This window comes from Panthera uncia, chromosome B1 (assembly GCF_023721935.1).
Source record: "Panthera uncia isolate 11264 chromosome B1, Puncia_PCG_1.0, whole genome shotgun sequence".
In the NCBI taxonomy this organism is placed as follows: domain Eukaryota; kingdom Metazoa; phylum Chordata; class Mammalia; order Carnivora; family Felidae; genus Panthera; species Panthera uncia.
This window is the reverse complement of record NC_064811.1, coordinates 143,262,395-143,275,175: the sequence shown is the minus strand read 5'-3', so window position 1 is coordinate 143,275,175 and position 12,781 is coordinate 143,262,395. Positions and strand designations below refer to the sequence as shown.

General features: G+C 35.6%; 1 protein-coding gene across 6 annotated transcripts in view; it reads right to left on the bottom strand.

The window, feature by feature from the left end:
* CLCN3 (chloride voltage-gated channel 3) overlaps positions 1–12,781 on the bottom strand; it is a 94,475-nt gene that overhangs the window by 1,767 nt on the left and 79,927 nt on the right. For 4 of the 6 annotated variants that reach the window (XM_049631317.1, XM_049631315.1, XM_049631318.1 and 1 more), the window contains 2 exons: positions 5,961–6,177; positions 934–1,009 (listed from right to left, as the gene is read on the bottom strand). In XM_049631317.1, the coding sequence (XP_049487274.1) occupies positions 934–1,009; positions 5,961–6,177 (293 nt within the window). The remainder of the gene's footprint in view (positions 1–933; positions 1,010–5,960; positions 6,178–12,781) is intronic. The other 2 variants (XM_049631319.1, XM_049631320.1) reach the window with 1 other exon arrangement.

The following is a 12,781-nucleotide window of genomic DNA, read 5'->3' as shown; positions in this document are numbered from 1 at the left end:
AAAAAGGATGCATGAAACACTTGTGAAATATTAGCATACAACAGGAATACATAATCAGTTGTGTACTTAAGCAAACTGGGACAGGTTTTATATAGGTATGACAATTGCAGGGCAAAATAATTTCAGGCATTAATAGCTAAAGCCAGACGATTTTTTAGGTTATATGATTAAGATAATTCAAACTTTATCTTTAGTCATGAAACCACTAGGACATAAACCCGGTTAAAACAAATGCATTTGACCCCAAGAGCTGCTCACAGCATTCTGGAAACATACAAAAGGGGCACACACATAAACTAGGTACAGGTTACTAATGAAATGGCAGGACACACATTCTTGATTGTGAGGGTATGCAAGGTGTAGCAGAAGAAGAATTAATGCCAAGATCACAAATATATACAACATTACACTCTAGTTAGTGTGCCCATAAAAAAAATCTGTTTAACATTCAGCAATTGTAACATTGCTAAGCTCCATTAACAATCATTTACGAGCTTAGATTTACCACAAGACTACCACAAGATTAGGAAACATAAAAAAAGAAAAAGGGTTCGGTGGGTTTGGTGGGGCAGACATTTTTAACCAGTCAGGCATCTTCTGAGACCGGTGTATCCACTAAGGTAGACAGACTTGTGTTTAAGAATGTCCAATGACATTTACTCATTTAACTACCAAACTGTTTACAGTTCTTAAATTGCAACCAATGATTTTGATGAGAGATGGTAACTTTTGCTTACTTCCTGTGAATGGAATTTTACAAATATCTAAATTTATCTTACAGACATAGTTTACGAGATAGAAATGTTAACTGGCAGCATGTAGGATTTTTTTAGTTCAGCAGGTATCTGGGAAAGAGAGAACTGAACAGTTCACAAGTTTCATGCTTCCTGACTTCTAAGGTATCTAATGAGGAGATCTGATATATCTAATCACCAAGGGTTCGACGTGCTGCTTTAGTTGCTCGAGATGCTCTAATATGTTCTTCTTTGTGATGATCCCCAAGACAATCCTGAAACAGATCATGTTATGCTAATAACTGTGAGAAATCAAAGTAAAAAAGGTTCCAATCATAATGATAAAGAATGAGAGAAAAAATAAAAACATGAACCATAAGAATGCTTTTAATGAACTTTAGAAAAATAAAAACAAAAATGATTTGAAATCCCAGGTCCCATTTGCACAAATTCTGACTTTCATAAGAGACATGATACTATTTTTAAATATTGGTGGGTTGTTTTCCTTTTTAAATTAAAAAGCAACCCTATAAAAGTTCACAATGAAGACGACTATAAAGAAAAGCAAAAAAGAAACAGTAATAATATACAGCTATAAACCTCTAAAATTTAGTTTCATTTTCAGTGTTCCTTCTTTAGAGGAAAGTATTTTTCTAATTGCTAAAAAGTTAACAATGCGGCAGCTATGATTTGGATCTACCTCAGCAGTGAAAAGGTAGAGGCTTAGCCTTAATTGTCTATGAAGAACTAAGAAATCGCTTGGATCTTACTATTATTTCATATTAAAATTGATGGCATTGTGCACTTAAAAAATGCCAACCAATATTTAAAAAAAAACAATTTTCAGGACCTGCTGAAAGCCACTTCCTAAAATAAACTAGTAAGATGTGTTTATGATTAGGGGTCAAGATGACTTTTACATCATGCACTTCATTTTCTAAATGATTATTTCTCAGTTAACCTACAAGCAAAATGATGGACATAAATTCTCACAAGGATACTTGTAAATAATTCAATTTATTAGAACAAAATCCTGGTTACTGGTTTTAGAGTGGAAGCCAATGAATTCTACTACAATATATGGCAACATAGATAATGAATGTCAAAAACCTTAGAAAGCTTTAGTCATGAAATTCTGGAAGCCCATCCAGAATGCCCTTCAGGGTAATTAGACATTTCCCTGAGGATCTAGTTAAGTCAACTTTACTATTCAACTGCCCTTGAACATTCTGACTTCTTCAAGAATGTCACCAGGGTATTTCACTTAGTCAAAGTAGTCTGGGACTAGAGATGTGTCAGTTATGAAACAGTTATTAAAGATGATGCCTGGGTGTGGGGGTGGGTAAGCAGGAAGAGCAGAGATTGGGAAAGGCAGAAATAGAGTTTCTGCTAATGCTTTCTCATTATTTAAAATAATGTACTGACTTAAGAACAAAGATAAATTGCAAAGTTCTCCGAGCATGGGAACAAATTCTCCCTCCAAAAAGGCTTAGAAAATGCACTCATGAAATAAAAAATGGATACATAAAAGAAGCACTTAATCACTCAATAGATGTTCTTCTCTAAGTGTGTGAGGGAAAATAAAAAACAAAAAAACACATCAATTCATTTTAATTTATAGCTGGAGTCAGGAAATAAATAGTTGACAATTAAATAGTTTCAGTTTAATTCTTACTCATTCTTTTCTATCCAATTATATACAGTGATTAATTTCAGTTAGTATATTAGTAAGCTCCACCAAATCACAAGATACAAAATGAGGAAAGTTACAAATTTATGAAGGACCAAATGGTAAATTTAGAGATTTACAAAGTAATCTCTATATTACAAAGTAACGGCCCTAAAAAAGGAGGACAAACGTGTATTTCCTTTCCAATGAAGAAGAGTGATTTGAGAATAAGGCCAGGTTCACTGCTACTTTATTAATTTCCGGAAGTATAAAGAAACTCAATGCAAAATATAACTTACATAATTTGCTATTTCCCTGTGGGGCTAATAAGCAATGACGTAAGTATAACAGAGCATGACCCAACATTTTCCCAAAATATGTTCCAAAAAGCACCAGTCCAAGGAGTTTGGCCCTCTTTCCTCCATTAAAAAAGAAAAAAAGAAAAAAAACAACCAAAAACTGCATGTTCAAACAAGTTTGGAAAACTATATTTCCTATTATCCCTGAGATTCAAATAATATCAACATTATAAGTTTTGAGGTATTCCACAATAAAGAAACCTCAACTGTATTTAATCCAGTAACTTCCAAACCTATATGGTCACAAAACTCTTTCTAAGCAATGCTTATTTAACATCCTGCTAGTTCCACCAACACTAAAAAGATTTTGAGAAATTCTGCTAATTAAAATATAAAATACGGGAAATATGTAACTGACATCTTTAAAATTCACAGACACACTTCCCCCTCATCTCTCTATTCTCATTTTCTACTTGCATCTACGAGTCTGGACTTGTTGCACCTCTTTCCCCAAACAGTTACTTTCTACCTCTGTGGACCCAATATGAACTATAAGATGCGGACAGTTATCCGGATCTTCACACTATCCACTAAAATACAGAAGGTATGGTTTCTTTTCTAGGTTTAAATCATTTAACTTCAAGTGAGAATAAAATGCTCTACCTTCCTTACATGCTGCAAAGAAAATAAAGACCCAAGAGCTACCACTCCTAATGATCTCTTTCTTTCTCTCTCTATATATCGACTTATTTTCCTTGAAGTACAGAAATAAGGAATTATAATCAAGGCAATTAAACATATTCTTTTAGAAAAAGCTACCCCCTCACCAAAGCTTTCTTATAAACAGGCAATATCAGGTAAGATTTTAATTAGCTGTCCTCCCCCACCCCCATTTTTTAAGTTTTACACTGTAAGTATTTTCCTTTGTAATATTTCTGCTGCCAAAAATCTGGAAATTAAGCAGCAAAGGGAAATATGGTAACTGACCCATCCAGCTTGGTGATCACAGGTAATCATGACTAGAGAATGACATTTATATGTGTTAGCACATAAAAGGACACACCATGCCAGGCAAAGAGAATAACTGGAAGCAAGTAAAAATTGTAACAACTCAGCTTAGTTTCTAACTGAGCCATTTATAATTAAAAGGGTCCCCAAAGCAGTACAAATTCATAAACAGCTACCCCATTTAACATGTATTTATTAAGTTTTTAAACAATGAAGTTTGGTACTACTATTATTATTATTATTTTATATTTTTGTATTTATTTTTGAGAGACACAGAGAGACAGCACAAGTGGGGTAGGGGCAGAGAGAGAATGAGACACAGAATTCAAAGCAGGCTCCAGGCTCTGAGCACAGAGCCCGATGCGGGGCTCGAACTCACAAACTGTGAGATCATGACCTGAGCCGAAGTCGGACAGCCAACCGACTGAGCCACCCAGGTGCCCTGGTACTATTATTTTTTTATTAAACATTAAAAGTTATCATATATCTCTTCTCCAATCAGTATCTGTGATATTTAATAATTTGAAACTTCCTGCCTTTAATCAAGAGTTTTGTACCTTCAATATAATTTATTTCACACTATTTAGAGTGATTTGATTTGATTTGATTTTTTTGAGGGAGGGAGAGAGAGAGCACAAGCAGGGAAGAGGCAGAGGGAGAAGGAGAGAGAGAATCCCAAGCAGGCGCCACACCCAGCGCAGAGCCCAATGTGGGGCTCAGTCTCACAGCTGTGAGATCGTGACCGGAGCTGAAATCAAGAGTCAAATGCTTAGCCGACTGAGCCACTATTTAGAGTGATTTTAATTGGTTAGCATAGTGAAAACACTGAACTTGGATCTAATTCTCTACCTTTATATTTCTATTCCTAACCTAGTATGGCCTAATGTATTGTTCAAGAAAATTGTAGTAGTTTAAGAAATCACAAAGAAAGAAGATACACTCTACTGGTCATTAACAGTGTAAAAGCAGCAGCAAGAGATCGGGTTCTAAAATTGGAAAGATACTCGATTCCCTGAACCATGACTTACCACCCACATGACTGGGCATATTATGAAACCTCTGAGCTTCAGTGACTACACTTTAAGTCAGGGAGGCTGCCGCCCACTTTTCAGAGATATACAAAGTTAAATGAGAAACACAAAGAAGGTGCTCGATACACAAATTTCCTTCCCTTTTTTTCTTTTTTCCTCCTTTCTTTAGAAAGGGGTCATGTGTTTTGCCACTCACATATTTTGTACAAACCATTTTTCTTTTTAAAAAAACCTGCTGTGATTCTCTAAAGTGTTTACTATTTCAACCAGTTTCAGGCTGTGCAGGCTTATGCATAATCAAGAGTACCTTTGTTTCTCACTTCTAGCCTTCCCGTTATCAGCCTTCAGATAAAACAACGTTCTTAAGTATTTCAACTAGGAACAGTAATGTGATGGAAGCAAAGGGGACTAGAGAGAGGGAGCAGGCGGGGAAAGAGACCCCAGGTGCAGGGGGAGAGGGGAGCAGAGGCGGTGAAGCTGGAGTGCGTCCGCTGAGCAGCCCGAAGATACCATCCCCACTGTGTCCCTTTGATATCTGCCAAGCAAAACTTGTCAATATCCTACCCTGGAGAAACACTGGTAGTTCATGTGGAAAGGACAAATAAATTAATCAACTTACACATTTTAAATACATGAGTGTTTGTCATTAGCAGTTTATATAAAAGATTTCTGGACGGAAAAGGTAGAGAAGAGGAAACAAATATTTGCCAAAGGAGGATTTAAGCTAATTTACAAATTTATTATATATTATTTCCCTCATTATATGGTAAGTAAAATAATGGCTAAAATAGCGAGCAGCAAAGTATCTAGAAAGTTTCTATTGAACTAGAAAGTTATATTAAAAAATGAAATACTTACAAAAAGAAAACAGGTTTTTCTCTACTCCGTACAGGTTAGGTCCACTCCTCCTCTAATAGAGGAAATACTCTAAGCTCAGTGTGCATGTTGGAGGTGTTTCAGAACCTCTTTGCCAACTCTGAAGTGTTCCTGACAAATACTACTTTATGTTTTGGCAAAGATCTGGCAGTTGACAATGTTTTTATTCTTGGTAAGTGTCAATTTGATCAATACTGATCCTGTACTTATAATAACCACACTAAAAAAATAGACCTTCCCACTCGGAAGCTGACTTACAGTCCTTCCTAATAACTGAATTTGAATTCCACTAAACAGTATCATAAATTCCAGTAAGCGAACTGATTTCTTTCACCAAACTTACCCATTGTGAGTTACAAGGCATTGCCTCAGACCCAGCTTTCGGAAAATATCCACCACTATCTCCATTGGGGTGTGATCTGTCACTGTGAAAGGGCTCATGTCAAGAATGCTCCGAAGCTTCAATGGCCGAGGACTTTCTGCCGGAAGAGATGGGGTGTGCTGCGCAAAACACACACGAGAACTGCCCACAATGCCTTCTTGTTTTTTTCTAGCACTTTCTGAAAAGAGATAGAGAAGACCAAAACTTAATTTGTTTAGGGGTAATCTTTCTGGGAGACTTTAAAGAATAAATAAATGTATCCCATGACTTTTGGTCCCTTCATTTTTTCCTATCTTCTACCCCAAGAAAGGAATCAGCTGAAAACTGATTTAGTAATTTCTTATATTTGACAGAATTAGAATACACCAATAACAAATCATCTTCATGTAAATAAAATATTTTTAGTACATCAATTTTCTTCACTGGGGCTGAAGCCGTTTTCTAACTTTGGGGGACAAGGAAGCATGTTTGAAATATGGTTTTTAAAACCTGCACAAATTATGAGAGCATAGTTTATCATAGGAAGCCATCATCAAGCACTGGGTGTTGTATGGAAACCAATTTGACAATAAATTTCATATATAAAAAAAAGGAAAAAAAAAAGGAAGCCATCATCAAATAACACCTGCCTGTGTTAAAATGTCACTCATCCTGCAGAAGTGGGGCTAAAGTGAGTTTCACTCTTAATTCTGACTATGTTGCATATACTCCAACCTCTGTGAATCAGCTAGTTCTTTCTCTTTTCTAATGTTAAAGTTTCATTTTCTGGGTGAGTATGAACATCAATAGGTGGGTTTAAACTACAATTATGCACATAATGGACGCACTTATTTTTTTTTTTTTTTGGTTTTATTTATAAGGGCTCTGCTCATTTCTCTCTCTAGTGTGGCTCTGCTTCAAGTGCTTCTGTTTGCTGCCACTCCCACTCCTACTTTTGAAAGTGCCAGACAAGAAGGGGTAAAGATACAGAAAACTGCACAACAGAGATCACAGGAGGAAAAAGGAAACTCATGAAATGGAGAATACAGAAATAAAGAGCTTTATGTTTCTATTTGTAGTATGTATTCAAAACGTTCACAAATATGCTATTTGCTATACTAAACATATTTTGAACATGAATTTTGCTACAAAAATACTTAAGCCAAAATAAGAAGCATCAGTCCCAAGTTAAGAAGCAGATACAGAATTCATAAACAAATACTACAATTCTTTTTACTCCTTCTGACCTCTAAAGCCTTATTTAACTGTGTTGTGACACATTCAGGTAGGAAGGCGCTAACTGAAGTTCTAATGGCTAATACTTACTAACCCACCTTAAAAACATGATAAAGGCATGGAAAAGAAGAAATCCCATTTGCAAATGATGTAAATGATTTTTGAAAAATGCTCTTTAGGTTGCTCTTAACCCATAGAAGCCTCTGACTAATGACCTGTGAATGGTGGAGTATAAATACTATTATCATATATGACAGATATTCTGAGTTAAAACCAAGCCCACTCATCAAACTTAAATACCTTAAAATAACAAATATTCTATCATGAATATAGCATGAAAATATGCTATAGACTGTTTAAATAAATCATTTAATGACAAAAGTTTCAGAAAATTTTAGAAAAAGTCATTAACCTAATTTATTTTTTAATTTATTGGAATGTTCCTTTGAAATAACAAGGCACAGGCTAGTGAACATTCAGCCTGACTTAAATTTGTCATTTAAGTGAATACAGTAACTATTTTAACAAGCATCATTTACTGAATACTTACAAAGTGTCAGGACATCTGCTAGGTTTGTTTTCCTTTGTTTGAAAAAAACAATTTTTTGAATGCCATCCAAAGGCTTTTGAAGCAGAAAATATCATCATAGTTTTCATTTTCTGATATGATTCAGACAGTTTCTTAAAGTGTGCATGCAGGAAAGAGTTACACTTCCAGGAGAATGGAAATGGTTCTTTTCTAACAAAATGTCCAAATGTAAGTAATCACCTTTTTCCCCACAAATTTTATGTCTTATTTTTCCCATTCATGTTAATATACTCTCAAGGGCTTGACTTCTCAAAACTTCTCAAAAAAGAAAGGTACATGAGCTGTCCCCTTCATTTTTGACAATGTGAAACCTGGTAGTGATAGAGTCCAAAAACACTCCCCAGGGATCTAGAATTCTTACATCACTTGTATTGACTGTAGAAAGCAAAAAGGTCTCTAAATCCACAAAATGGTATTTCAACTAACCAAGCAGGTATAAAGTTTATTTTAACTACTATAAAGAGATAAACAAAAAGCTTGCTTGCAATGCACATTGTTGAGTAAACTGTATTTTAAGGTTTCTAAGGTTGATAATATTGCTATGGAAGGGGAAACCTTTAATGAATTAGTTCTCCTAGGTATGCAAACCAAAGCTTTATTCCACAGAAAAAATCTTGAGGGGACAGGAGAGTATAATTAAGGGAAGAGTCTGTCACTGTGTCACGTACCATACTACTGTGTTCAAGATGTCAATGATATTTAGGCTTTCATACACTGAGAATCTCCCTGTAAAACTTACAGCTCCTATTACATAAATAGAAATGAAAAAGTGTATTTTTATGACTCAAGTTGGAAAATAGGAAAGACTATTCACACCATAAATGTTAAATATGCTTCATTTTAAACAAATCTATAAAACATCCAGCCTCACTTAATCTTGACACAAAAATGCAGGAAGAAATCTCTCCATTTGAACTAAACTTTAACACAGCAAACTGTCATTCACTGCTGGTGGGAGTACATGGCATAATCACTACTTGGTGCAATAGGAAAATATCTTATGACATTACAAATGCACCTAACTCTCTGATCCAACTTTCTACTTCTAGTAATTTTTGTCCATTTGCACATAGGCACAGAGTCAAAAATAGGAGATTATCAAATATATGAGGGAGCAATTTCTATCATAGCAGAAAATTGTAAACGTCTTAAATGTCCATCAATGAGGAACTGATTTTAGAAATCATGATGTATCCCATGGTACATCTACTTCAAGAAATACTATGTAGCTTAAAAGAATAGAATGAAGAAACTTTACATACTCATTTGGGTAGATGTCTAAGAAAACATTGCTTAGTGAAAACAAAAAACAAAAAAACAAAGTACACATGTATTGGATAGCATGACACAGTTCGTTTAAAAAGATATATATATAAGTATAGAATAATATCTACAGAGTACATAAGAAACCAAAGAGATGGCTGCCTACAGAGAGTTAAATGGATAACTATGAGGTCAAGGGTGAGTGAGATTTTTCACTGTATACTTTTTAATCTTCTTGAATTTGAACTATGTGAATATACTACCTATAAACATTTTAAAATGATGAAATGACACAAAAGTATAGTTTATAAATAAATTATGGGAAAATTGTTCTTTCAAAATCTTGAGTTTTCCTGGGGTGCTGGGTGGCTCAACTGGTTAACTGTTCAACTTTGGCTCAGGTCATGATCTCACGGTTCATGAGTTCCAAGCTCCACATTGGGCTGAGCCTGCTTCAGGCTCTCTGTCCCCTTCTGTCACCCTTCCCCCACTTGCCCTCTCTCTCAAAAATAAATAAACATAAAAAAAAAAAAAACCTTGGTCTTTCCCAATCCTGGATATAGTATATAGCTTACCACTTACTCAAGCATTCTTTTTTTGTCTTTCATATAAAGACACATAAAGTGTGTCATATAAATACATATAAATTACATATTATATATATTTAATTAATTTATATATATTTGATTAATTAAATTTAATATATGTATATATTTAAATGTTCATTTATTTTGAGAGAGAGAGAGACAGGGAGAGAGAGACAGGGAGAGGCAGAGAGAATCCCAAGGCAGGCTCTGTGCTGTCAGCGCAGAGCCTAATGCGGGGCTTGATCCCACGAACAGTGAGATCATGACCTGATCTGAAATCAAGAGTCAGAAACTTAACCAAGCCTCCACATTATGTTATAGTATAGTATAGTATAGTATAGTATAGTATAGTATAGTATAGTATAATTTTTTAGTTTTTTTATGTTTATTTATTTGAGAGAGACAGCATGAGCGTAGCAGGGGCAGAGAGATTGGGAGACACAGAATCTGAAGCAGGCTCCAGGCTCTGAGCTATCAGCATAGAGCCCGATGTGGAGCCTGAACTCATGAACTGTGAGATCATGACCTGAGCCAAAGTCGGACACTCAACTGACTGAGCCACCCAGGCACCCCCTATCTTATGTATTATACATATATACAAAGCCTCACGGACAGGTCTATATTTCTCATTCAAAACTGTAAACTCTATGAAAATGTACATGGGTAAACATGTAAGGTATGTTCTAAAAGTCATCATGTGAAACGTTTCTGATGGCATGTCTAAAGTACATCTATTCCCTTAAACTGACATTATCTACTATCACAATATTCTGTTTCAAGACAGTAACAATATTTTGAAAAACATATCCACAGAATCAGTGGGAATATGAGTAATTCTTAACTTTGACCACTTTATCTTTTAAAAACCTTGTTTTCCTTTAAATTTCTTATATAAATTCCAGAATTCTGACCTTCTTCTTTTCTTTGGCTGGCTACCATTAAAACCTAAAGAATAGGAATCTGAACAATGAAATTCTTCTGTGATTGTAGGTTTGGCCATGGTACTAGATTAGAAGCTGAAACACTTAAATACAAGAGCCAAGTGTGACCACATACTTCGCCCATTCTGGCAAATATTCTATTGCCTACAGCAAAACTTGGAATGATGAGATTGCTATTCTTTAAAAAACTCTTACAAAGCTGTAGGCTTTTCCTTAACTGTAAGGATATTTTCTGTAGGCTCCTTTGTTTTGATAACTCTTATAAACTGAGCATTTGCATTTCCATTCTGATTTAAGAAATAATCCTAGACTAGATATCTTCCCTCTTCAAATGGCACAAGAATTAAAATCTTTCACAATCCTTTTGCAGTGGCCAAGAGATAAGCTGTAGAGGACTCAAAGGAACAAAGGCATGACATTTGCAGCTTAGGGTCCTTTACTAAAAACTGGGGAGTATGAAAGCAACAGCTTCATGAAAATATCATTTATCACTTTTGGGGGTTGGGAGAAGAGAGGGAAAGGAATCGGATTGAATAGAAATGGTCTTACTACCCTCCTCATCAATACTGCAGGACTATAAGATAAGGAGAAAAATAAATTTTGGAGGAAAACAATTGTTTACTCCTCATAAAAAGTTTATCTCCATATGTGGAATTTAAGAAACAAAACAGATGAACATAGGGGAAGAGAAGAAAAAATAAGACAAAAAGAGAGAGGGAGGCAAACCATAAGAGACTCTTGAATACAGAAAACAAACAGGGTTGTTGGAGGGGAGGTAAGTGGGGGGATGGGCTAAGTGGGTGATGGGCATTAAGGAAGACATTTGTTGGGATGAGCACTGGGTGTTATACATAAGTGATGAATCACTACATTCTACTGAAAACATTACTACACTATATGTTAACTAATTTGGATTTAAATAAAATTTAAAAAATAAGTAAAAACAAAACCAAAACAACAGCTTACTTTATCCCCAAGAAATAGCATACTATGGCTAATGCCTTTAAACATTATTTGTAGGAATATCAGCACATAATACAATAGGACTTATATACTTTTCAACACAGTATTTCACCAAAAATAAAATCTCAATGATTTTTCACTTTAACGTAGGTATTACAGAGGCGCCTAGGTGGCTCAGTAGATTGAGAGTCTGACTTCGGCTCAGGTCATGATCTGGCAGTCCCTAGGTTCAAGCCCCATACTGGGCTTGCTGCTGGCAGTGCAGAGCCTGCTTTGGATCCTCTGTCCCCCAATCTCTCTGCCCCTACCCCCCTCACTCTTGCTCTCTCTCTCAAAAATAAATATTTAAAATAAAAAAACAGGGGCGCCTGGGTGGCTCAGTCGGTTAAGCGCCCAACTTCAGCTCAGGTCATGATCTCGCGGTCCCTGAGTTCGAGCCCTGCATCGGGCTCTGCTGACAGCTCAGAGCCTGGAGCCTGCTTCGGATTCTGTGTCTCTCTCTCTCTCTGGCCCTCCCCCATTCATGATCTGTCTCTCTTTGTCTCAAAAATAAACAAACATTAAAAAAAAAAATTAAAAAAATAAAATAAACAAATAGGGGAGCCTGTGTGGCTCAGTTGGTTAAGCATCAGACACTTGGTTCCGGCTCAAGTCATGATCTCATGGTTCATCAGTTCAAGCCCCGTATTGGGTTCTGTGCTGGCAGCGAGGAGTCTGCTTGGGATTCTCTCTCCCTCTCTCTGCCCTTTCCCCTGTCGCTCTCTCTTTCTCTCTCTCAAAGTAAATACGTTTAAAAAAAAATTTTTTTAAAGACTAAAAAAATAACAAAGTTGCTATATTACATGTTACTATTGTAAACTTAAATCCAAAAACTGAAAAAGGAAAATATTGTGAATCTGATATGAAACAGACCAAAGATGAAATTTTTCAAAGTTTGCATTCAAATAAGCCAATATTAAGTTAATATAAGAATGTATTTACTGGGATGCCCTGGCACTTGCTAGGCCATATATTACATGCTACTACAAACAATATTAACAAGGCTTATCTGAGTGGGAAAAGAATCTGACTCCAATCTCTGATAACAATGCCAAATCAAAAGATAAAACTGTATTTAGTGAGAAGACAATTCACAAATTCCTTTCCTAAAGAACATAAGACTTTCAGGGACATAAATAAAATATACTCTTTACCCCAACACACCCAACCAATTAAATATTATTG